The sequence below is a fragment of the Micromesistius poutassou genome (genome assembly GCF_964030765.1).
Source record: "Micromesistius poutassou genome assembly, chromosome: 2".
Classification (NCBI taxonomy): domain Eukaryota; kingdom Metazoa; phylum Chordata; class Actinopteri; order Gadiformes; family Gadidae; genus Micromesistius; species Micromesistius poutassou.
The window spans coordinates 20112015-20130418 of NC_140272.1; the positions used below are offsets into that span (position 1 = coordinate 20112015).

At 47.7% G+C, this 18404-nt stretch overlaps 1 protein-coding gene across 1 annotated transcript in view; it reads left to right on the forward strand.

Annotated features, from left to right (window-relative positions):
* LOC311338239 (contactin-4-like) overlaps positions 1-18404 on the forward strand; it is a gene marked incomplete at both ends in the record, with an annotated part of 110342 nt that overhangs the window by 88250 nt on the left and 3688 nt on the right. Inside the window, 8 exon segments of the mRNA XM_084463471.1 lie at positions 2241-2416; positions 4417-4458; positions 4461-4551; positions 5401-5559; positions 9789-9938; positions 11196-11266; positions 13065-13299; positions 15520-15635. Coding sequence (XP_084319597.1) covers positions 2241-2416; positions 4417-4458; positions 4461-4551; positions 5401-5559; positions 9789-9938; positions 11196-11266; positions 13065-13299; positions 15520-15635 — 1040 coding nt within the window.

Consider the following 18404-nt stretch of genomic DNA (forward strand, 5'->3'; position numbering starts at 1 on the left):
TTACTTTTTTGCCATTGCGTTGCTATTTGACACTGAAGCCAAAAGAGTGTGCGCTTGTCAGAAAAGTACACATTTTCCTTTGGACATTCTGTCCAAGAGGAAGTGTGTTTGCCGCTGCTGAGGGGTGAAGGTGCTGCTTTTTATCTCTTTCTGTGTTCCGGTACGTTCCGTGTGACTAAACCATCAATAGGGTCAAGGCGGGGGGGCCGCGGGGCGACCCCGAAGCAGCCTCGCTCCTAGCCTTCAAAAGGGATATTTATTTTCCCTGCTGCTCGCCACAGCTGTCAGGCGCTTTAGTATTTAGTGTCGGCGAGAATAGAAGAGAACTCTTTTTTTTTTATGGCAAAAAAGTACGGCTTTTTTGCCGTACTTCACGTGCGCGGATCGAACCCACCAGCAGCGCCGTGTCACGCGGAAACACTTTATCATAAAAACCATCAACCCTCCTGGGTGAGGGGTTGTGGTGGTGGTGGGAGGGCACTGGTGGTGGGGGGGTGGGGCGGGGGGGTTTGGGGTGAGGTGAGGTCAGGCAATGAATGCATCGAACATACTCTCTAGACAACGAAAAATGAGACGAGGACAAGGAGGAGGAGGAGGAGGAGGAGGAGGAGGAGGGCTGCAGACTTGGAGTGAGTCCAAGCCCCTGTCGCCTCGGGGTGGCTTTAGACAGTGTGCTGACGAGCGCTCGCATGATTCTGAAGCGAGCAATCACAGCACCCCCCAGAGGGAGAGCAGCCACCCTGCACCCTCTAGACACACACACACACACACACACACACACACACACACACACACACACACACACACACACACACACACGCACACACAGCCCTGCTGGATGTACTCCTTGCTAGGTACCTCTCTCCCCCTTGCTCTTCCAAAGTAAGCAGAGGGATGAGTGATGAGCACCCTTCTGGACCTCACCCTTCTCCCACCTGTGCTTTACGGTGGTGACGTGGTTGTGTGTGTGTGTGTGTGTGTGTGTGTGTGTGTGTGTGTGTGTGTGTGTGTGCGTGTGTGTGTGTTTGTGTGTTTGCTTATGTGTGTGTGTGTGTGTGTGGGGGGGGGGGGGGGGGGAGCTAGGGATGTAGAGACAGAGAGAGTGGAATCTCAAGATGCAGCAGGAGAGAGAGAGTGAGAGAGAGAGAGGACAGAGAGAGGGAAGGAAAGGGATGGAGAGACTATTGCCACCCCTGTGGGGAGTGCCAGGGCCAGGACTTGAATGTTTTCCAGATGTGCGTCTGGAGTATTCCTGCAGAAGAGGTGGGGATTTCGGTAGCACTAAAGCTGAAGGATGATCCCACAGGTACGCATGGATGTAAGACACCTAGAGACACATATTGTGGGGGTGTTACCGTGCCCTGTCGACGTAGATGCCTTTATATAGAAATAAAAACAAACAGTACAACCATTAGGGCTTGGCCGTTTTGATTGCAGAAGAGACTGCAGACCACTGAACAAATAGCCCTCGTAAAGCGGAATGGTTTCCGCCCAAGCCCGAGCAACTGTTTTTTAATAGATAACAGTTTGCTTGCTCTCTCTCTCTCTCTCTCTCTCTCTCTCTCTCTCTCTCTCTCTCTCTCTCTCTCTCTCTCTCTCTCTCTCTCTCTCTCTCTCTCCTATGGTATACTCATATTAAGTCCCTCTGGCACATCCACTAGGATGATGGAAGGAATCCATGCAAATGGAAAGCCGTTCTGCATAAAGAATTCTAATGCTGTGGAAGTGTGTGCTTGAGAGGGTGTACTGTGTGTGCCTGTGTGTGTGTGTGTGTGTGTGTGTGTGCCTGCGTCTGTGTGTGTTTAGGTGTGTGTACATGAGTATCCGTTGTCGTCCACTATATTTTGTATACGTTGATGTAATACTGAAATACGCTTTCATCCAAAGACTTGAGAGATGAGCAGGTAGGGTTTTGGAATCCTGCTCAATGGTACAGGTGGGCTCTGGGGTTCAAACGCATAACCTTCCGGTTGGGATTCAAACAAAAATAACCAATAGAGACCAACGTGGCTCCCCCAAAAACCCCTAACACTATATATATATATATCTATATATATATATATGCATATACTGACCTTAATGTCAACTGTTTGTGTGTCTGTGTGTCTGTGTGTCTGTGTGTCTGTCTGCCTGCCTGTCTGTCTGTCTGTTTGCCTGCCTGCCTGGCTGCCTGTCTGCCTGCCTGCCTGTCTGTCTGTCTGTCTGTCTGTCTGTGTGTCTGTGCGTTCCCTCCTCCCCAGAGCCCACGGTGATTGTCACCCAGCCGTCCACCATGGACGTCACGGTGGGCGAGAGCGTCATCCTGCCGTGCCAGGTGACCTACGACCCCTCGCTGGAGCTCAAGTTCACCTGGTTCTTCAACGAGCAGCTCATACACTTCGCCAACCACGGGGGGTACTTTGAAAAAGTGGGCGGGGTAAGTACACAGTGTCTCACCCCCCGGCCTTCCACAGCCACTGCTCGGCTTTTTTTCCCTCATATAAGAGAAGACTGCCTTCATGCAAGTGTTGTCAATCACGGTCTGGAACGTATACTCAGTGAGCCAATTCTTTATATGGAGAACTAAACTAAACGTGGCCCATTGAAGTTGATGGTCAAACTTTACGTTAACTGAGGTATTGTGCAGACTGCGATTGAGGCAGAACTCTCTTCTGTATGAAAATAGTCGAGCTTGCCAGTCCCCTTCAACATTTACTGTTACCACCCAGGTACCACCCAGGAATACTAACGAATGGGTATTGACTGAATAGATTGGACTAGATTACTGTTACTGCTTTAGTCATCCCCAATAGAAGTAATGATATTGATATTATTCATAACCATGGCAGGATGAACTCTATCAATAATTAAATAGATTCATATGAATCCAATTAAGGAAAATAATCATATTTTTTCAGTGCTCATTCAATTTAATTCGTAATGGATACAAATAAAATAGTAAAAGCCACTGCCACTGCCACAACGTCATACCAGTGGCAGTAGCAGACTGCTTATCCAAAAGTCTTAAAAAGTGTGTGTGTGTGTGTGTGTGTGTGTGTGTGTGTGTGTGTGTGTGTGTGTGTGTGTGTGTGTGTGTGTGTGTGTGTGTTGTTTTGGAGAAGTTTTCCACTGTGTTGGATTAGTATTCATATATGTATTTCAATTCACATCCCATTCATCATCAGCGCTGCAATACGCAGTGACCAATCACAGAGATCAGTGGCTGCAGTGCACCCTGGCCATGCTAATATTTCATTTGTGCTCAGGACACTCTCATAAAAGCTGGTCCTATCAGGGGGCCATTGATTTTTGTCCCTTTTCAGCCGTGTTCAGAGATTCTATTGAAGAAAAGGTCTAAAGGGGTGATGGTTAAGATACATTGCCCCATCAATATTGCACTCCTCCTTTAGAGAGCGCGGCCATAATAGATTCAACTGCAGCACAAGAGATGGAGTATGGGGGTGTTTGTATCTTGTTTATTATTTATTGCCCGAAAATTGCTGCATGTGGCTTATTTAAGGGGGGAAAATGAAAGAGAATGATATTTACATAATGCAACTGGTCACGACCCCCTCCCCCCCAAAAATAAATTATGCACTTTCAGCAAAAACTCCATAACCAATACGCTGTACTTGTTTTGTGGAGTAATATAACTGCATTACCGCCGCCAAAAAGTCGAATGTCAATATTTTACAGGCATTATTTATTCATAAAAAAGAATCCCCACCTTGAAGAGTGGGGCTGGTTGTATAAACAGCCGTCCCTGTCATGTTTATATCCGTGTTTTTACATTTGAAACTAAGACCTTGTGTTTGTCTAAATACCAACCAAAGCCAAATCACAAAACGTTCTGTGCCACCAAATTCCGCCACCACAGATTTGAACCCGTCACCTGCTGCTTCTGGACGCCGATCAGTAAATGATAATCTGCGGTTGGCCCGCCTAAATAACAATTGGAACAAATGGGTGCGTGAAGAGCTGGCAATCAAGGTATCTATTAGGATGCTGCTCTTATCACTGAAGTAATGAAAGCACCTCCACAGCCACTAGAAAGAAAAAACTGCCGGGGCATGTCGTGAATACATTTATGCAATAATGACTGCGGCTGACAGGGATCGTCTCCAACATTCGATAGTCTGTGCTTTTCCACTCAGAATATGGACAATTCGGTGGCGCCGCCATGATTGTATGGTACATTTCTAGAGCAGATCCATATCCAGGAGAATAAGGCCGCCCCCTCTTCCCATGTGGCGAGACAGAGTATTCCTCTTGAATTACAATAGCTTGGTGCTTACCATGTAGCTCATGGAACTGTGTGTTTTTTGTGTGTGTGTGTGCGTGTGCGTGTGTGTGTGTGTGTGTGTGTGTGTGTGTGTGTGTGTGTGTGTGTTCATGCGTGCATCTGTATGCTTGCACATCTGTATGTGTGATTCACAGCAGCATTCGGCCGGCGACATTATGATTCGGAACGTGCAGCTGAGAACGTGCAGCTGAAGCATGCGGGGAAGTATACGTGCGCCGTGCAAACCAAGGTGGACAGCATCTCCATAGCCGCCGATCTGGTTGTCAGAGGTAAGCTAACCCTGCGCTACCTGTTGTCCTCGTGCCTAATTGCTATGCTGATGAGGCGGAATGGAGGTGCTAATCCTTGTTTAGAGCTGATTAAAGTGGAAACAGAGTAATTGCAAAAGTGTCTTGATTGGTTACACGGATTTTATAGCATAACCGATAGGGACTTGAGGTTGGGATACACAGATATGTGTGGCGGGTTTAATGGTGGCAGGCTCACACATTAAGACACCCATAAACAATGTTCACTGGCTAGCGTCTGAAACCATTGAACGGAATACATTCATGAGGAAATGTAGAGAAAAAGTGAAATGTTAGCCAGCTGAACTAATGCACGGAAGCACCATGGGTGCTGTAAAATATGTGAAGTTTGTCATTTAATGTGCACATGGCTGGCAAATGTGCTCACATAAAATATTACTTTGTAATTAGTTAGTGGTAGCTCCCACCGCTCACACACCAGCCAACCGTTGTATATTTAAACCTCCGTTTCTCCACTACTTTACCTCGCTTCCCGTCTGCCTCCTTCTCCACGCTGCTCTCTCCTTCACCCTCCGTCTTCATCTCGCTCTCTTTCACTTACTCGCTCTTTTTTCCTGCCAGTGTTTCTTTTTTTATCTCCCTCTCTTTCACGCTCACTCCTGCTCCTTTCCTCGCTCTTTTTTTTCTGCCAAGGTTTCTCCCTCGGTCTCTTCCACTCCCACTCACACTCTCATACCTCCTCCTTTACCCGTGCATATTCCACCGTCTTACTCTCTCTATTAAACTCTGTTCCCCTCATCCCCCTCCTAATCCTCCCTCTTTCTCTCTCTCTTTAACACACTTTTCTGTCCTCTCTCTAACCCCATCCAGGTCCTCCTGGCCCACCCAATGGCATCCATGTGAGTCAGGTCAGTGACACCACCGTTTCCCTGTCCTGGAGGCCCGGCTCTGACAACCACAGCCCCGTCACGGCCTACACTATCCAGGCCCGAACACCCTTCTCCCTGGGTTGGCAAGCAGTCACCACAGGTACTCTCTCTGCCTCTCCCTCTGGTGCTCTTTGGATCCATGGTTCTTGGCGTTGGAAGACAGGGTCCAAAGTTTGGCCAGCTTGCAGTCAAGCCGCTGGGATCCAGCAGCAACACAATCACAGTACAATAAACGTGCACCTTGCTTGCGTCAAGCTACTTTCATGGCCTCTATAGAGAACACATTGTAGACTTCTCAGAACACAATGACTTCATCGTAGCAGATTAAATTAATTATGATCAACAATAAGCGGCTCGTATAAGCACATCTTGCATCTCACAATGTTTTACAAAGCTCATCATTTTCTACTGTCAATCAAGATGCACTCAAATGCCAACACAACACAGCAAAGCCCTTTAAGACTGTGATAAAGGACGATGTCAACAGTGGATGATGTCTGTATCCCCCTTTTGGGCTAAGGACACCTTCTCTCTCGGTGTGATGAGATGGTTTAAAGAGGGCACCACACATGAATCGATCAAACACAGGTAACTGCAAGAAAATAAACCGTTTGTTGAGTAATGCACCGCACAAACCAATACAATAAAACTGTTCCCAGTCCCACTATATTGATGTAGCACCAGCCAGCCAAACTGATATTTACCAAGGGGCCAGGAAGTGAGTTGCTTTCTCCTTGAAAGAAAAAGTACAAAACAATGAATTCAGAGGTAAATGGTCCTGATTTATACAGCGCTTTTATCCAAAGCGCTTTACAGTGTTGACTGACATTCACCCATTCATGCACACATTCACACACCATGCAGTACTTAAAACAAACCAAAAATGTGTTGAAGCATCGCCTTTAACGAATACAAAACAGTGAAAGAATCCCTCGTGACACCAAACACCTAGAACCTCTTGAGGTGTGGAATGTGATGGAGGTCAAGGCAACCAAAAATAAAATAAATAATAAAAAAATAAAAAAATAATCCAATGTTGAAATCAGGGGCAAGATTGGGCGGTTTGGTTTTAAGCCTCTTGAATGCAGCGCTGGGGTGCGTTCATGTGTGGAAGGCCTACGCTACGGTAGTCCTTGCTCAATTGGCTTATTGAGTTAAATGAAGTACACCTAGAACCTTGAACCTTGTGGCGTCCCACAAGGTTCGATCTTAGGACCCTCTCTATTCAACATCTACATGCTCCCACTAGGGCAAATCATGCAAAATAACAATATTGACCATCACTGCTATGCTGATGACACACAAATCTATGTATCGCTATCACCAAATGACTATCAGCCCATAGATCTGTTGTGCCAGTGCATTGAGCAAGTCAAAGACTGGATGTGCCGAAATTTCCTTCAACTAAATGAGGACAAAACCAAGATAATTGTATTTGGTGCTAAAACCGAAAGGCTTAAAGTTACCCAACACATTCACTCTCTGTCCCTGAAAACCTCAATCAAAGCCAGAAATCTAGGGGTTATCATGGATTCAGATTTACATTTCGACAGTCACATCAAATCAGTTACAAAATCTGCATATTATCACCTTAAAAACGTAGCAAGACTTAGAGGGCTCATGTCTACCGAAGATTTACAAAAACTTGTACATGCCTTTATCACTAGCAAGCTTGATTACTGCAATGGTCTCCTTACAGGTCTCCCAAAAAAAACTCTAAGGCAACTACAGCTTGTTCAGAATGCTGCTGCTAGAGTTCTAACAAAGACCAAAAAATTTGAACATATTACACTAATTCTTAAATCGTTACATTGGCTCCCTGTATGTCAGAGAATTGATTTTAAAATCATGTTGCTAACCTATAAATAAATATAAATCCCTACATGGTTTAGTATTTAACTGATATGCTTCCACTACATAAGCCTTCTAGGCCACTAAGATCCTCTGAGACCAATCTGTTAATTATCCCCAGAGTCAACACGAAACATGGGGAAGCAGGATTTAGTTACTATGCAACAAATAGCTGGAATAAACTCCCTGAGGATTTAAGACTTGCCCCAACTCTGACAGCTTTTAAAACAAGAATGAAGACTTTTATGTTTGCTTTAGCTTTCTGCTAAATCTTAAATCTACAATGCTTATATCCAGTGTGCGAAATACCCTTCAATATTCGGGGGGGTCCCCATCTCCCGATTGTTGCGCAATATCGATCTAAATTTTTCTCATGCTGTAGGCCTATAGCATACTTAGCAGACGTCAAGGCGCAAAGTCAAAGTACTTTGTGGGCGGTTTTATGGCGCTGTTGCTATTATGACGGCGAGATAAATGAGCTTTGCGCCCGGCCCAAATCTAAAATGGGTTGGGCTGAAACCCGTAGGTGTGTTTTGGGCGTAACATGCAATAAACCAATGAGAGTGGCATCTCCCATCCCCTTTAAGAGCCAGCGCATTTTGACTTGACGAGTTGATTTTTAACAGCGCGTTTGCAGTCTCCGCTGAGACAGATGCATGACCACATGAATTTCAAACTTCGAATGGCTCAGTTTATGTGTTTAATTAACACATGGAATAGCGTTTTCTTCGCCAACTTCAGAAACACTGATTCGTCATCATACATTGCGGCAAAGACAACTTAAAACATATGCGGACGCGGTCCTCGATGGCCGCAACTGTGGGTCTATTTAATGATAGGCCTATGCGGCAATACATTAACAAACATCGTTTGTTACCAGTATTGTATACATTATCGTTGTCGACTTGTGTTCATAATATGCATGTGTCCCCCAGCGGTCTTTCCATTCCCCCACCTGCTTAGGTGTAAAATAAGCGGGCAACTCACTAGTGCTAGCAGCAGGGGCAGTAGCATCTGCTATGTCTGCTACGGAGCACTCGGCCTCAACTTCTCTTTCTTCGGCAGAGGGTGGGAGAGGAACGGGATCCTCTTGTCTGACACCAACATCGTCTATCTCTTCATCTCCGAGTGCCACCTTTTTCGATGTGAATCCGAAGTGTGCCAGTGATAAACTTTGATTTTGCTTTCGCTTGTTAGCCATTGTTATTGACGGCCTACGTCATTGCTCTGGGCTCTCGCACATGGCTGATTTGCATACGCGCAGGCGCAGGACTGGTTCAGCTTAATGTTAAACAAATTATTATTATTAACATTTTTGAATTATAAATACTTGACATGGTGATCTCTTAAACACATCATTAGTGACAATAAAATTATTATATCATTTTTTTTAATTTTGTTTTTTTTACAAGATTGAGACCCCCCCAGGTTTTGCTTTTGAGTCTTTCAGGGGGTCTCAAGGGGTTAATCGGGGGGGTCCGACCCCCCCAAACCCCCCCGTATTTCGCACTATGCTTATATCTATTTTTTATTTTATTACTAACTTTGCCTTTATTTTCTCACTTTCTAAAATGCATTTTTTTTAACTTTGCCTTTATAAAATGTTTCTAAAATGTGTTTTTTTAACTTTGCCTTCATTTTCTATCTAATTTACTTTTTACTTATCTATTATTTTCTTTTATTGTTTTTTTTATTGCACTTTGAGTCTGCCTTGTGTATGAAAAGTGCTATATAAATAAAGTTGCCTTGCCTTGCACTGTAACGTACTTGTTCTAACATCGAGCTCTGCTTTGCAAGTAAGTGTAAAATCCCCTTAACAGAACCAAAGAGGCATTAGACCTGGAATTGGCCCATATTAAAATCGCCTACGGCTTTTTGGATGTATTTTTATGTTTGTTTAGTTCTTCAATGTGCCTTTGCTTTCGTCTTTGGAGTCTGAGTGTGTGTGTGTGTGTGTGTGTCTGTGTGTGTGTGTGTACGTTATTGTGTCTGTGTGTATGAACTAAGTGTCCTTGTGCGAGTATCTTGTGTCCTTGTGTCCTGCCCACCTGGGGTCCACCCCTATCCCCCTCAGGACCGCCCACCCAGCAAACAGCGCTTTTAAACTGTTGACACTAAGTTGACATGTAGCAGCACAAAGAAAATCTGTTGACACACAGTATGTGGATGCTGACGAAATGCACTTTTGTGTGTCTGTGTGTGTGTGTGTGTGTGTGTGTGTGTGTGTGTGTGTGTGTCTGCGTCTGCATGTGTGTGTGTGTGTGTGTGTGTGTGTGTATGTACGTGTGTGTCTGTGTGTTTTTGTGTGTGCGTCTACGTGTGTGTATGTCCGCCTCTGCATGTATGTGTGTGTGTGTGTGTGTGTGTGTGTGTGTGTGTGTGTGTGTGTGTGTGTGTGTGTGTGTGTGTGTGTGTGTGTGTGTGTGTGTGTCTGCGTCTGCATGTGTGTGTGTGTGTGTGTGTGTGCCCGTCGGCCAGTTCCAGACTCGGTGGGGGGTCGCCAGCTGACAGCTACAGTAACAGAGCTGAACCCCTGGGTGGAGTACGAGTTCCGGGTGCTGGGCAGCAATGCAGTGGGCACAGGAGAGCCCAGCAAGCCGTCCAAACAAGCCCGGACAAAGGAGACCTGTACGTACTGCAAGAACAAAGGCAAATCCATGTCTTACTTCTGCTCCCAGCCCTTTTGATTCTTGGGCTTTTAGGTTTCATTATTTCAGGCATTGGTTTTTAGATTTTGAGTCAATTCTGAAAAACAGGAGCAGCCAGCACAAATTGTGTACTTCCCCTTTTGTCTTGGGGGGTTTGTGTGTCATTCAATTTTTTTTTTTCAATAGTGTATAGATGTAGACTAGTCCTTGTTAGCCCTACTGTTCATTCACTACCGATTAATGGCAACAGCAAAAAAAAGGCAAATTCATGTATACTTCTAAGCTTACTTTCTGGGTGGTTTTATTTGGCTTTTAGGTTTCATTCAATCCGTCATTGATTCCTTTGTACTTTTTTGAATTGTTTATCACAATTCTGAAGTCACGATCCAAACACGCCAGCAAGCACATTGGAAAATGTATGTCATGCTTCTGTTTCATTCTTTCAATCACTAAGAACGACACAACGGAGAAACGACAGAAAGAACTTTGTGTTTGTTCATCTGTTTTGACTTTTGTCTTCGTTTTGAGGTTTTATTCATTCCATCGCCGATTGTATTGTTCGAATTTTTCCGAAGGCACTACCAAAAACACGACAGAAAGAACAAAGGCAAATTATTGTCACACTTACCATTATGTGATGTTTTTTGTTTTGTTTTCTCTGGTTTCATTCAATCAATTCTTGATTGTCGTATTGTTTCCACGACCACTTATTTCTACTACAATTAAGTCAGATTCAGTGAAGGCAAGAACAAAGGCAAATGATTGTCTTATTTCTGTCTTTTTTTCAGTTTTGGTTGCTTTGATTCATTCGTTAAATTAAAGGTTTTTTTTATAATTTTGAATTCAGAATTTCTGATTTTTTTAAATTCTACCATTACCACTACAATTCAGTCGCTACTGACAAACAACAGCAGAAAAGGCTAATTATTACCTAATTTCAGTTTGTATTCTTGTTCTGTTCAATTTTTAGATCCTCTTTTTATTGAAATGTTTTAAGTCGCTTTGCGCTGTCATCATTCTGATATTTGTCATCACATCTGATATCTGTTATACACACGATGGAAACAAGTGCTTGCACGTTGACATGTTGTGTTGTCATGTCTGTCTTCCAAATAAGTCAAATTAAATATTTAAACCAGGATTAGCATAAACCTATTCATCATTTTGATTGGACCTGAAAAGTCCAAAGCTATCCTGTCATTAACACCGCCCCCGCCCCCCCCCCCCCCCCCCACAGCTCCGAGGGTCACGCCAGCTAACGTGAGCGGTGGAGGTGGCAGTCGCTCTGAGTTGGTCATCACATGGGAGGTAAGCAGCTCACACCCGCCACCCCCATACCTCCACCACCACCATCATCATCATCATCACCATCACCATCGACGTCATCATCATCACCATCATAATCATCATCATAACCATCACCCCCATTATCATCACCATCATCATCATCACCATCACCATCATCACCATCGACATCATCATCACCATCATCACTTTCGACATCATCATCACCATCATCACCATCGACATCATCATCACCATCACCATCATCATCCTCATCCTCTTTTTCCACTCACAAGGCCTTGTAATATTCATGACAGCGCCCCCCCACTATTTGAACGTATGAGTTAACCTTTTTTCTTCTGAGAACACAGAGGCAATAACCGCCACTGTCACCCCGGGGGGAGGGCTATGTGGGAGGGAGGGAGGGTGAGGGGAAGAAATGCCTTTTGAGGATTCAATGAGATAATTAACGTGGAATGGTTTCTTCCCAAGCCCAGGCAAATAATAGATTACAGTGTGCTCGCTCTTTCTCCTACTCTCTCTCTCTTTCTCTCTTGTTAGCGTTCTTCCCTTTTTCTTTATAGTGTCGTTCTTTCCACAAAAAAACCCACCCTGCAATTAATCAACACAACGCTCAAAAAAGATTATGCATTCATTCTGCCTGAAATCATCGACCCCCTGTTGTGAACAATTTATCCGAATGAATGTTGATTCTCGTTTTCAGCATGCCCAAGTTCAGTTAAAGTCGAACTTTCGCTTAACAAAGTGTTCATTTTCCGCTCGACTCTGAGCCACTTCAGTCACTTTTCCATTTGATGTGATAGCGGGTTGTGTTTTGATGGATTTAATTGGCAATTAGAGACAGAGTCTGAGGGAGGGAGAGAGAGAGAGAGAGAGAGAGAGAGAGAGAGGGACAGAGAAAGGGACAGAGAGAAAAAGGGGACAGAGAGAAAGATAGCCAGAAAGAGAAGGACAGAGAGAGAGCGATAAAGAGAGACAGAATGCGAGAGAGACAGAGAGCAAGAGAAAGACAGAGAAACCAAGAGTGACAAAGAGAGAGAGAGACACAGAGGAACAAAGTGAAAGACAGAGAGAAGAGGGAGAGGGTTATTTGTTCAGTGCTCTCCAGGCTATTCTGAAACCAGGGCCGCCAAGCCCTGAAGGTGGTACTGTTTGTTTTTGTTTCTTTATAAAAGCATCTATGTTTTAAAGGGTCAGGAGAGGCGAGGGATGAAGGAGGAGTTTTATGTATAAAAAGCCAGTGTCTATAAATATATGATGGACACTAAGTCTTCTGCTGGTCTGGACAATAGCAAAGGTAATGGGGGAAGGAGTGCAGGGATCATGCTCAGGGCATTGTGCTGCTAATGGACATGCACTACCACCACAGCCAGTGTCTACTGGCACGCACATGCAAGTGTGTGTGTGTGTGTGTGTGTGTGTGTGTGTGTTTGTGCGTATTGTTATATGTGTGTGTGTGTGTGTGTGTTTGCATGTGTCTGTCTGTAAATATCTATATCTATATTTTTATATATATTCATGTGTGAATGTGTGAGTATTGTTATGCGTGTGTGTTTGTGTGGTCTGTCTGTAAATATCTATTCTTATATATATATTCGTGTGTGTGTGTGTGTGTGTGTGTGTGTGTGTGTGTGTGTGTGTGTGTGTGTGTGTGTGTGTGTGTGTGTGTGTGTGTGTGTGTGTGTGTGTGTGTGTGTGTGTGTTTTTTGTGCATATTGTTGTGTGTGTGTGTGTTTTTCTATGTGTTTTTGTGCGTTTTCTGATGCGGACGTGTGTGTGTGTGTGTGTGTGTGCGCTGCAGCCCGTGCCCGAGGAGCTCCAGAACGGCCCGGGCTTCGGCTACGTGGTGGCGTTCCGGCCGCACGGCGCCACGGGCTGGATGCAGGCGGCCGTGCCCTCCCCCGAGGCCTCCCGCTACGTCTTCAAGAACGACAGCATCCTGCCCTTCTCCCCGTTCCACGTCAAGGTGGGCGTCTACAACAACGTGGGAGAGGGGCCCTTCGGAGCCGTCAGCACCATCTACTCAGCAGAGGACGGTAGGAGGGAGGGAGGGAGGGAGGGAGGGGTGGAGGGAGGGTGGGGGGGAGGAGGGAGGGAGGGAGGGGAGGGAGGGAGGGAGGGGGAGAGCGAGGGAGGGAGGGAGGGAGGGGTGGAGGGAGGGAGGGGAGGGAGGGAGGGGAGGGAGGGAGGGGGAGAGCGAGGGAGGGGAGGGAGGGAGGGGGGGAGGGAGGGAGGGGGAGGGTCTAGCAGAGGGTCATGGGGTGCCTCAACGGTTTGATTGGGCCCATCAGAGGGGGGGGGGGCGGGATCGTCCACATTCTAATTTGCGTCGTGTACTTGATTCAGTGCGTTTGCCAAATGAACGATGATTTAATAACAAGGTTACAATTGAACACGCTTTTATGGAGTTAATATAATAATCCACCAAAAAAGTACATATATTACTATATATATATATATGTATATATATATACATATATATATATGTGACTGTAAATGTGTTTTCCTAACAAATAGGCTAAAGCACTAGCCTGGTGCTACCAGACCATCGTACTTCATTTCATTTGTACAGAAGGTCTGGAACTGCTGTAATTGGCAAACGTTCACTCACTTGGAGGCGGGTGTCTGTTGAAGTTTAAAACTATTGGATCTGCCCAGTGCCACTCTGGATCTGCCATAACCAATCGCAATAGCGTTTGGTCGTGACGTTTGTCATGCGCTGGGACCGGCCGGAAACTACGTTGCGCGCATGCGCAGGCTGTGTACACAAACAAAACAAGATGAAGAGTGAAGATGTCTGTCAACGATAGCTGCAGGTTTTGTTCATCTAATTTTAGAGTTCAAGGAACAATTACAAATTCTACATTAATATTCGATAGTAAGGACAGAGATAATGTTTGCAGTCAACTGTCGAGGCTGGGTCTTGTCATTGACAATACGTCGCTACTTCGACGTCATCGTTCTCAGCCACTTCCTCTGTTCGCTGATTGGTCACACAGAAATTTGTTCGGGTAAAATCCCACTAACAAGTCCCAGCCCCAGACTGACTACTGAAGGGAAAATTAAATTTGGGCGGAAGTAGGTGGGCGGGCGGAGCCAGGCTACTAAAGCACAAGGTTATAGTTCAAATTCCATAACATTTGTATCAACTTTGGGATGACATTTTGCCCCTCCTGTCTCGTGGTTTGCTTAATGGTTCTGGGTTTGATTCCCAATTGCCTCATTCAGGGAACCATGAGCTCACCGTCACTTCAACGACGTGTAAATAAAAGAATAGGTTACTTTCAGTCACTTTGGTCAACAGTGCTGAATGACGTAGCTGGACGTAGACAGGGTTATATATAATCCCTTATAAAACGGGATTATATATAACGGCTTATATCAAGCAATCTGATTATATTGGTTGTATATTGAGCGTATACACACAGCTATGACGCCCATTCAGTTTACAGAGTTCCGTATCACTCCGCGCCTAACTTGAACTGTTATCTTTATATAAAAGCAATAGCATAGTTCACTGAAGCCTAAAAATATCTTGATTGCTGGAGAGGGTGGAAATGTTGTAAAGCAATAGGCACACGGTGAGTGAACTCGATAGAAGGCTAAATTGCCGGCGAACCGAGCTACCGTCTCTAGCCTTCTCTCTGAAGGACGCTACAGTGTGTTGCATAGCAACCGCCGTACACTCTGCAGGCAGCCAGGAGGGACTACTTTTTTGTATTCGTTAAAAAAAAAAAGCTTTTCTGACTTTCTCGCTTTTTCAAAATTGAGGGTGTCTATGACTTTCATTTCGCCATACCACATCACTTCAGTCAGTGAAATGTTCTCATTATAGCACAGTTAAGGGACGGACAACGCCCCTTAACTGTGCTATAATGAGAACATTCCACAGCCTGTCGTGATCTATTGCTTAACTATACGTTAACATTGTCACTCAGTCAAACTCAGGATGTACTTTCAGAGCTTCTCACACCGCCGCAGTTCATAACTGTACTTCACCGCAGGGGTATAAAAAACAAAAGCCAAAAATAATGTGTTTTTTTATTCGAGAGAAGGAAAAAACCCGTTTGACACACGTCTCCATCTCACTTTGTGCCGTGCTCTGCTGTTCCACTGAATTTCAATGCAAAAACGTCAAGGACTCAAAGACAGTGAGGAGAAAGCAAACACACGTCTTTGGCTTTGGTTGTGGACTCGTTGAGTTCATTGGGATGTCCCCTTTTTTTTTAACTTTTTTTTTTACCGTTGATCCCCAGAGCCGGGCCGGGCGCCCACCAGGGTGCGCGCCAGGAGCCTGTCTGCCTCCCAGGTGGAGGTCTCGTGGAAAGCCCTGCCCTGGAACGCCAGCAAGCGGAGGCTTCTGGGCTACGAGGTGAGCTGACACGAGGAACAACAGCAGAAACCCAACATTGTTTGTGTTCGCTTCCTTTAGTGCCCCCGAGCGCCGGTGTGTGTGTGTGTGTGTGTGTGTGTGTGTGTGTGTGTGTGTGTGTGTGTGTGTGTGTGTGTGTGTGTGTGTGTGTGTTTGTGTTTGTGCGTGTGAGAGAGAGAGAGAGAGAGAGAGAGTGCTTGTGTATATGCAGGTGTGTTTCAGTGTGGGTGTTTGTGTCTGCATGCGTGCATGCATGTTCATACTGTGGCAGCCCGGTTCACGAATGGTACTCACACACACACGGAATGGTGTTGCAGGTAATTTACCTCCCCAACTCTCTCGACCACCTCGTATGGCCCCTGCCATTTGGCCAAGAACTTGCACTCCGCCGTCGGGACCAGGACCAGCACCAGATCCCCAGGCCGGAAGACGCGCAGCTGGGCTCCCCGATTGTAGACCCTCGCCTGGGCCTGCTGGGCACGCCCGAGATGTTCCCGGACGATGGGCCAGACCTGGGCCATACGGTCCCTCACCTGTTCGACGTGTTCCACCGCGGTGCGGTGGGGTGACGGTTGACTCTCCCAGGTCTCCTTGGCGAGATCCAGGATTCCCCGAGGCCTCCTCCCGTACAGGAGCTCGAACGGAGAGAAACCCGTAGAAGCCTGGGGCACCTCCCGCACCGCGAACAGTACATGGGGCAACAGCTGGTCCCAGTTCTTCCCATCTGCGTCCATGGCCTTTTTCAGCATCTGTTTTAATGTTTTATTAAACCGTTCCACCAGGCCGTCCGTCTGGGGGTGGTACACCGACGTCCGGAGCTGTTTGACCTGGAGAAGTCTGAGCAGTTCTTTTAGTACCCGAGACATAAAACACGACCCCCTCCGTCAGTACTTCCCGTGCTATCCCCACCCGGCTAAACAGAAGCATGAGCTCCCTCGCTACCGCCTTAGCGGTGGCCGCGCGCAGGGGCAGGGCTTCAGGGTACCGGGTTGCATAGTCTACCAGCACCAGGATGTACCGGTGTCCCCTGCTGGTCTTGGGAAGGGGGCCCACAATGTCCAGAGCTATCCTGTCGAACGGGGTCTCTATGATGGGCATGGGAATAAGTGGGTTCCTAGCCGAGGAGCGAGGAGCTACCCGCTGACACTCCGGGCACGTTTGGCAGTAACGTTCTACGTCCCTCTTCACCCCCGGCCAGTAAAATCTCGCCAAGACCCGATCCCGGGTTTTGTCCATGCCCAGGTGTGCTCCCAGGAGGTGTGTGTGTGCCATATACAGCACCTTGCTGACATATGTCCGAGGGACCACTAATTGCTCGGTCACCGCCCCGTCCTTTTCCACCACCCGGTATAGCAGAGCCCCCCTGGTGCTAAAATGTGGGTGTGGCAGGCAACTCACCGAGTCCCGGGTCTGTCCGTCGTGTGCGAGGACATGGCTCCAGGCGTGTTTGAGGGCGTCGTCCTGCAGCTGAGCGCTCGCGAACTGGCCCGGCCGAGTGGTTCCTACCCCCCCCTCCGGTAGGAAGTCCGAAAACTCGGAGAGAGGAGAACTCTCTGCTTCCTCGGGTGGGTCGTCCAGGTCTGGCGCCGTCAGGGTATCCGAGGTGCCGGGTCCGAGCCGCTGTGATCCAGAAGCGCGCCCTCCCGAGCGGGCTGGAGATCCCGGTGGCGAGGGTCCGTCCCCTTCTGGCCCGGGGTCCTCTGCCGATGACTCCTCCTGGGTCGCTGGTATCCGGATGGCCCCATACGCCGGCCGCCCCTTCCTCCTCGCTCGGCGAGCAGGCTCTCCCCTTACCCGATTTTCCCGCTCCGGATCCCAGAGTCTGTGGAAAATCGGGCAATCCCTCCCGATAAGAAGGGGTACCGGCAGGTGGGGTACGATCCCCGCCCGGGCTGTGAACACCCCGTAGGGGGTCCGTATGACCACATGGCATGACCCATAGGTCCGGGTATCCCCGTGTACACAGGCCACCTCCATAGGTTCCCCACCCTTCCCCCCCGCTAGTTCGGGACGAAGGAGGGTCACCACACTCCCCGTGTCCAGGAGGGCCTGTGTGTCCTGGGTCATAACCCGTGCTGGGATGGTCGGGGACCCAGCTACCCCCTGTGCCCAACAGGTGGCCAACATACAGGGCCGGTACGTACCCTCGTCCGCATAGGCCGATGGCATCGACACGTCTCTGTCCCCGGGACAGTCTCGTGCCAAATGCCCCTGCTGACCACAGGCGTAGCACCGTCTCCCTTCTCGACCCTCCCGGGACACGATCGGCGGCTCCGGTGGTGGTGTCCGCGACGCCGTCAGGGGCCTCCTCCGGTCTCGTCGGTTCTCGGTCGGCCGCAGGCTGGTCCGGGGACTGGCGCTGAGATGCTGGGCTACCTGCCAGTTCTCCAATTGCCGGATCAAGTCGTCTACCGTCTCGGGATGGTGGTGGGCCAGGATCCTCCGGGCTTCGGCCGGCAGCTGACGAACGGTGTTATCGATGAGTACCCGATCCACCGGGCTGGGTCCCTCACCCGTGGTCAGCCACCTCCTTACTAGCCGACCATGCTGGGCGATCTGGGTCCGCACTGCACCGTGGATGTCAAACCGCCAGTCGTGAAACCGTTGGGCGCGGGCCGCGAGGTTGTGCCCGTAGTAGGCCAGTATGGCCTGCTTGAGCGCTGGATACTGCTCGGCGTCCTCGGGTGGTAGATCCTGGCTCGCCTGCTGCGCGGGACCGGTGAGGAAGGGCGAGATGATGTGGGCCCACTGTTCTGCCGGCCAGTTCTC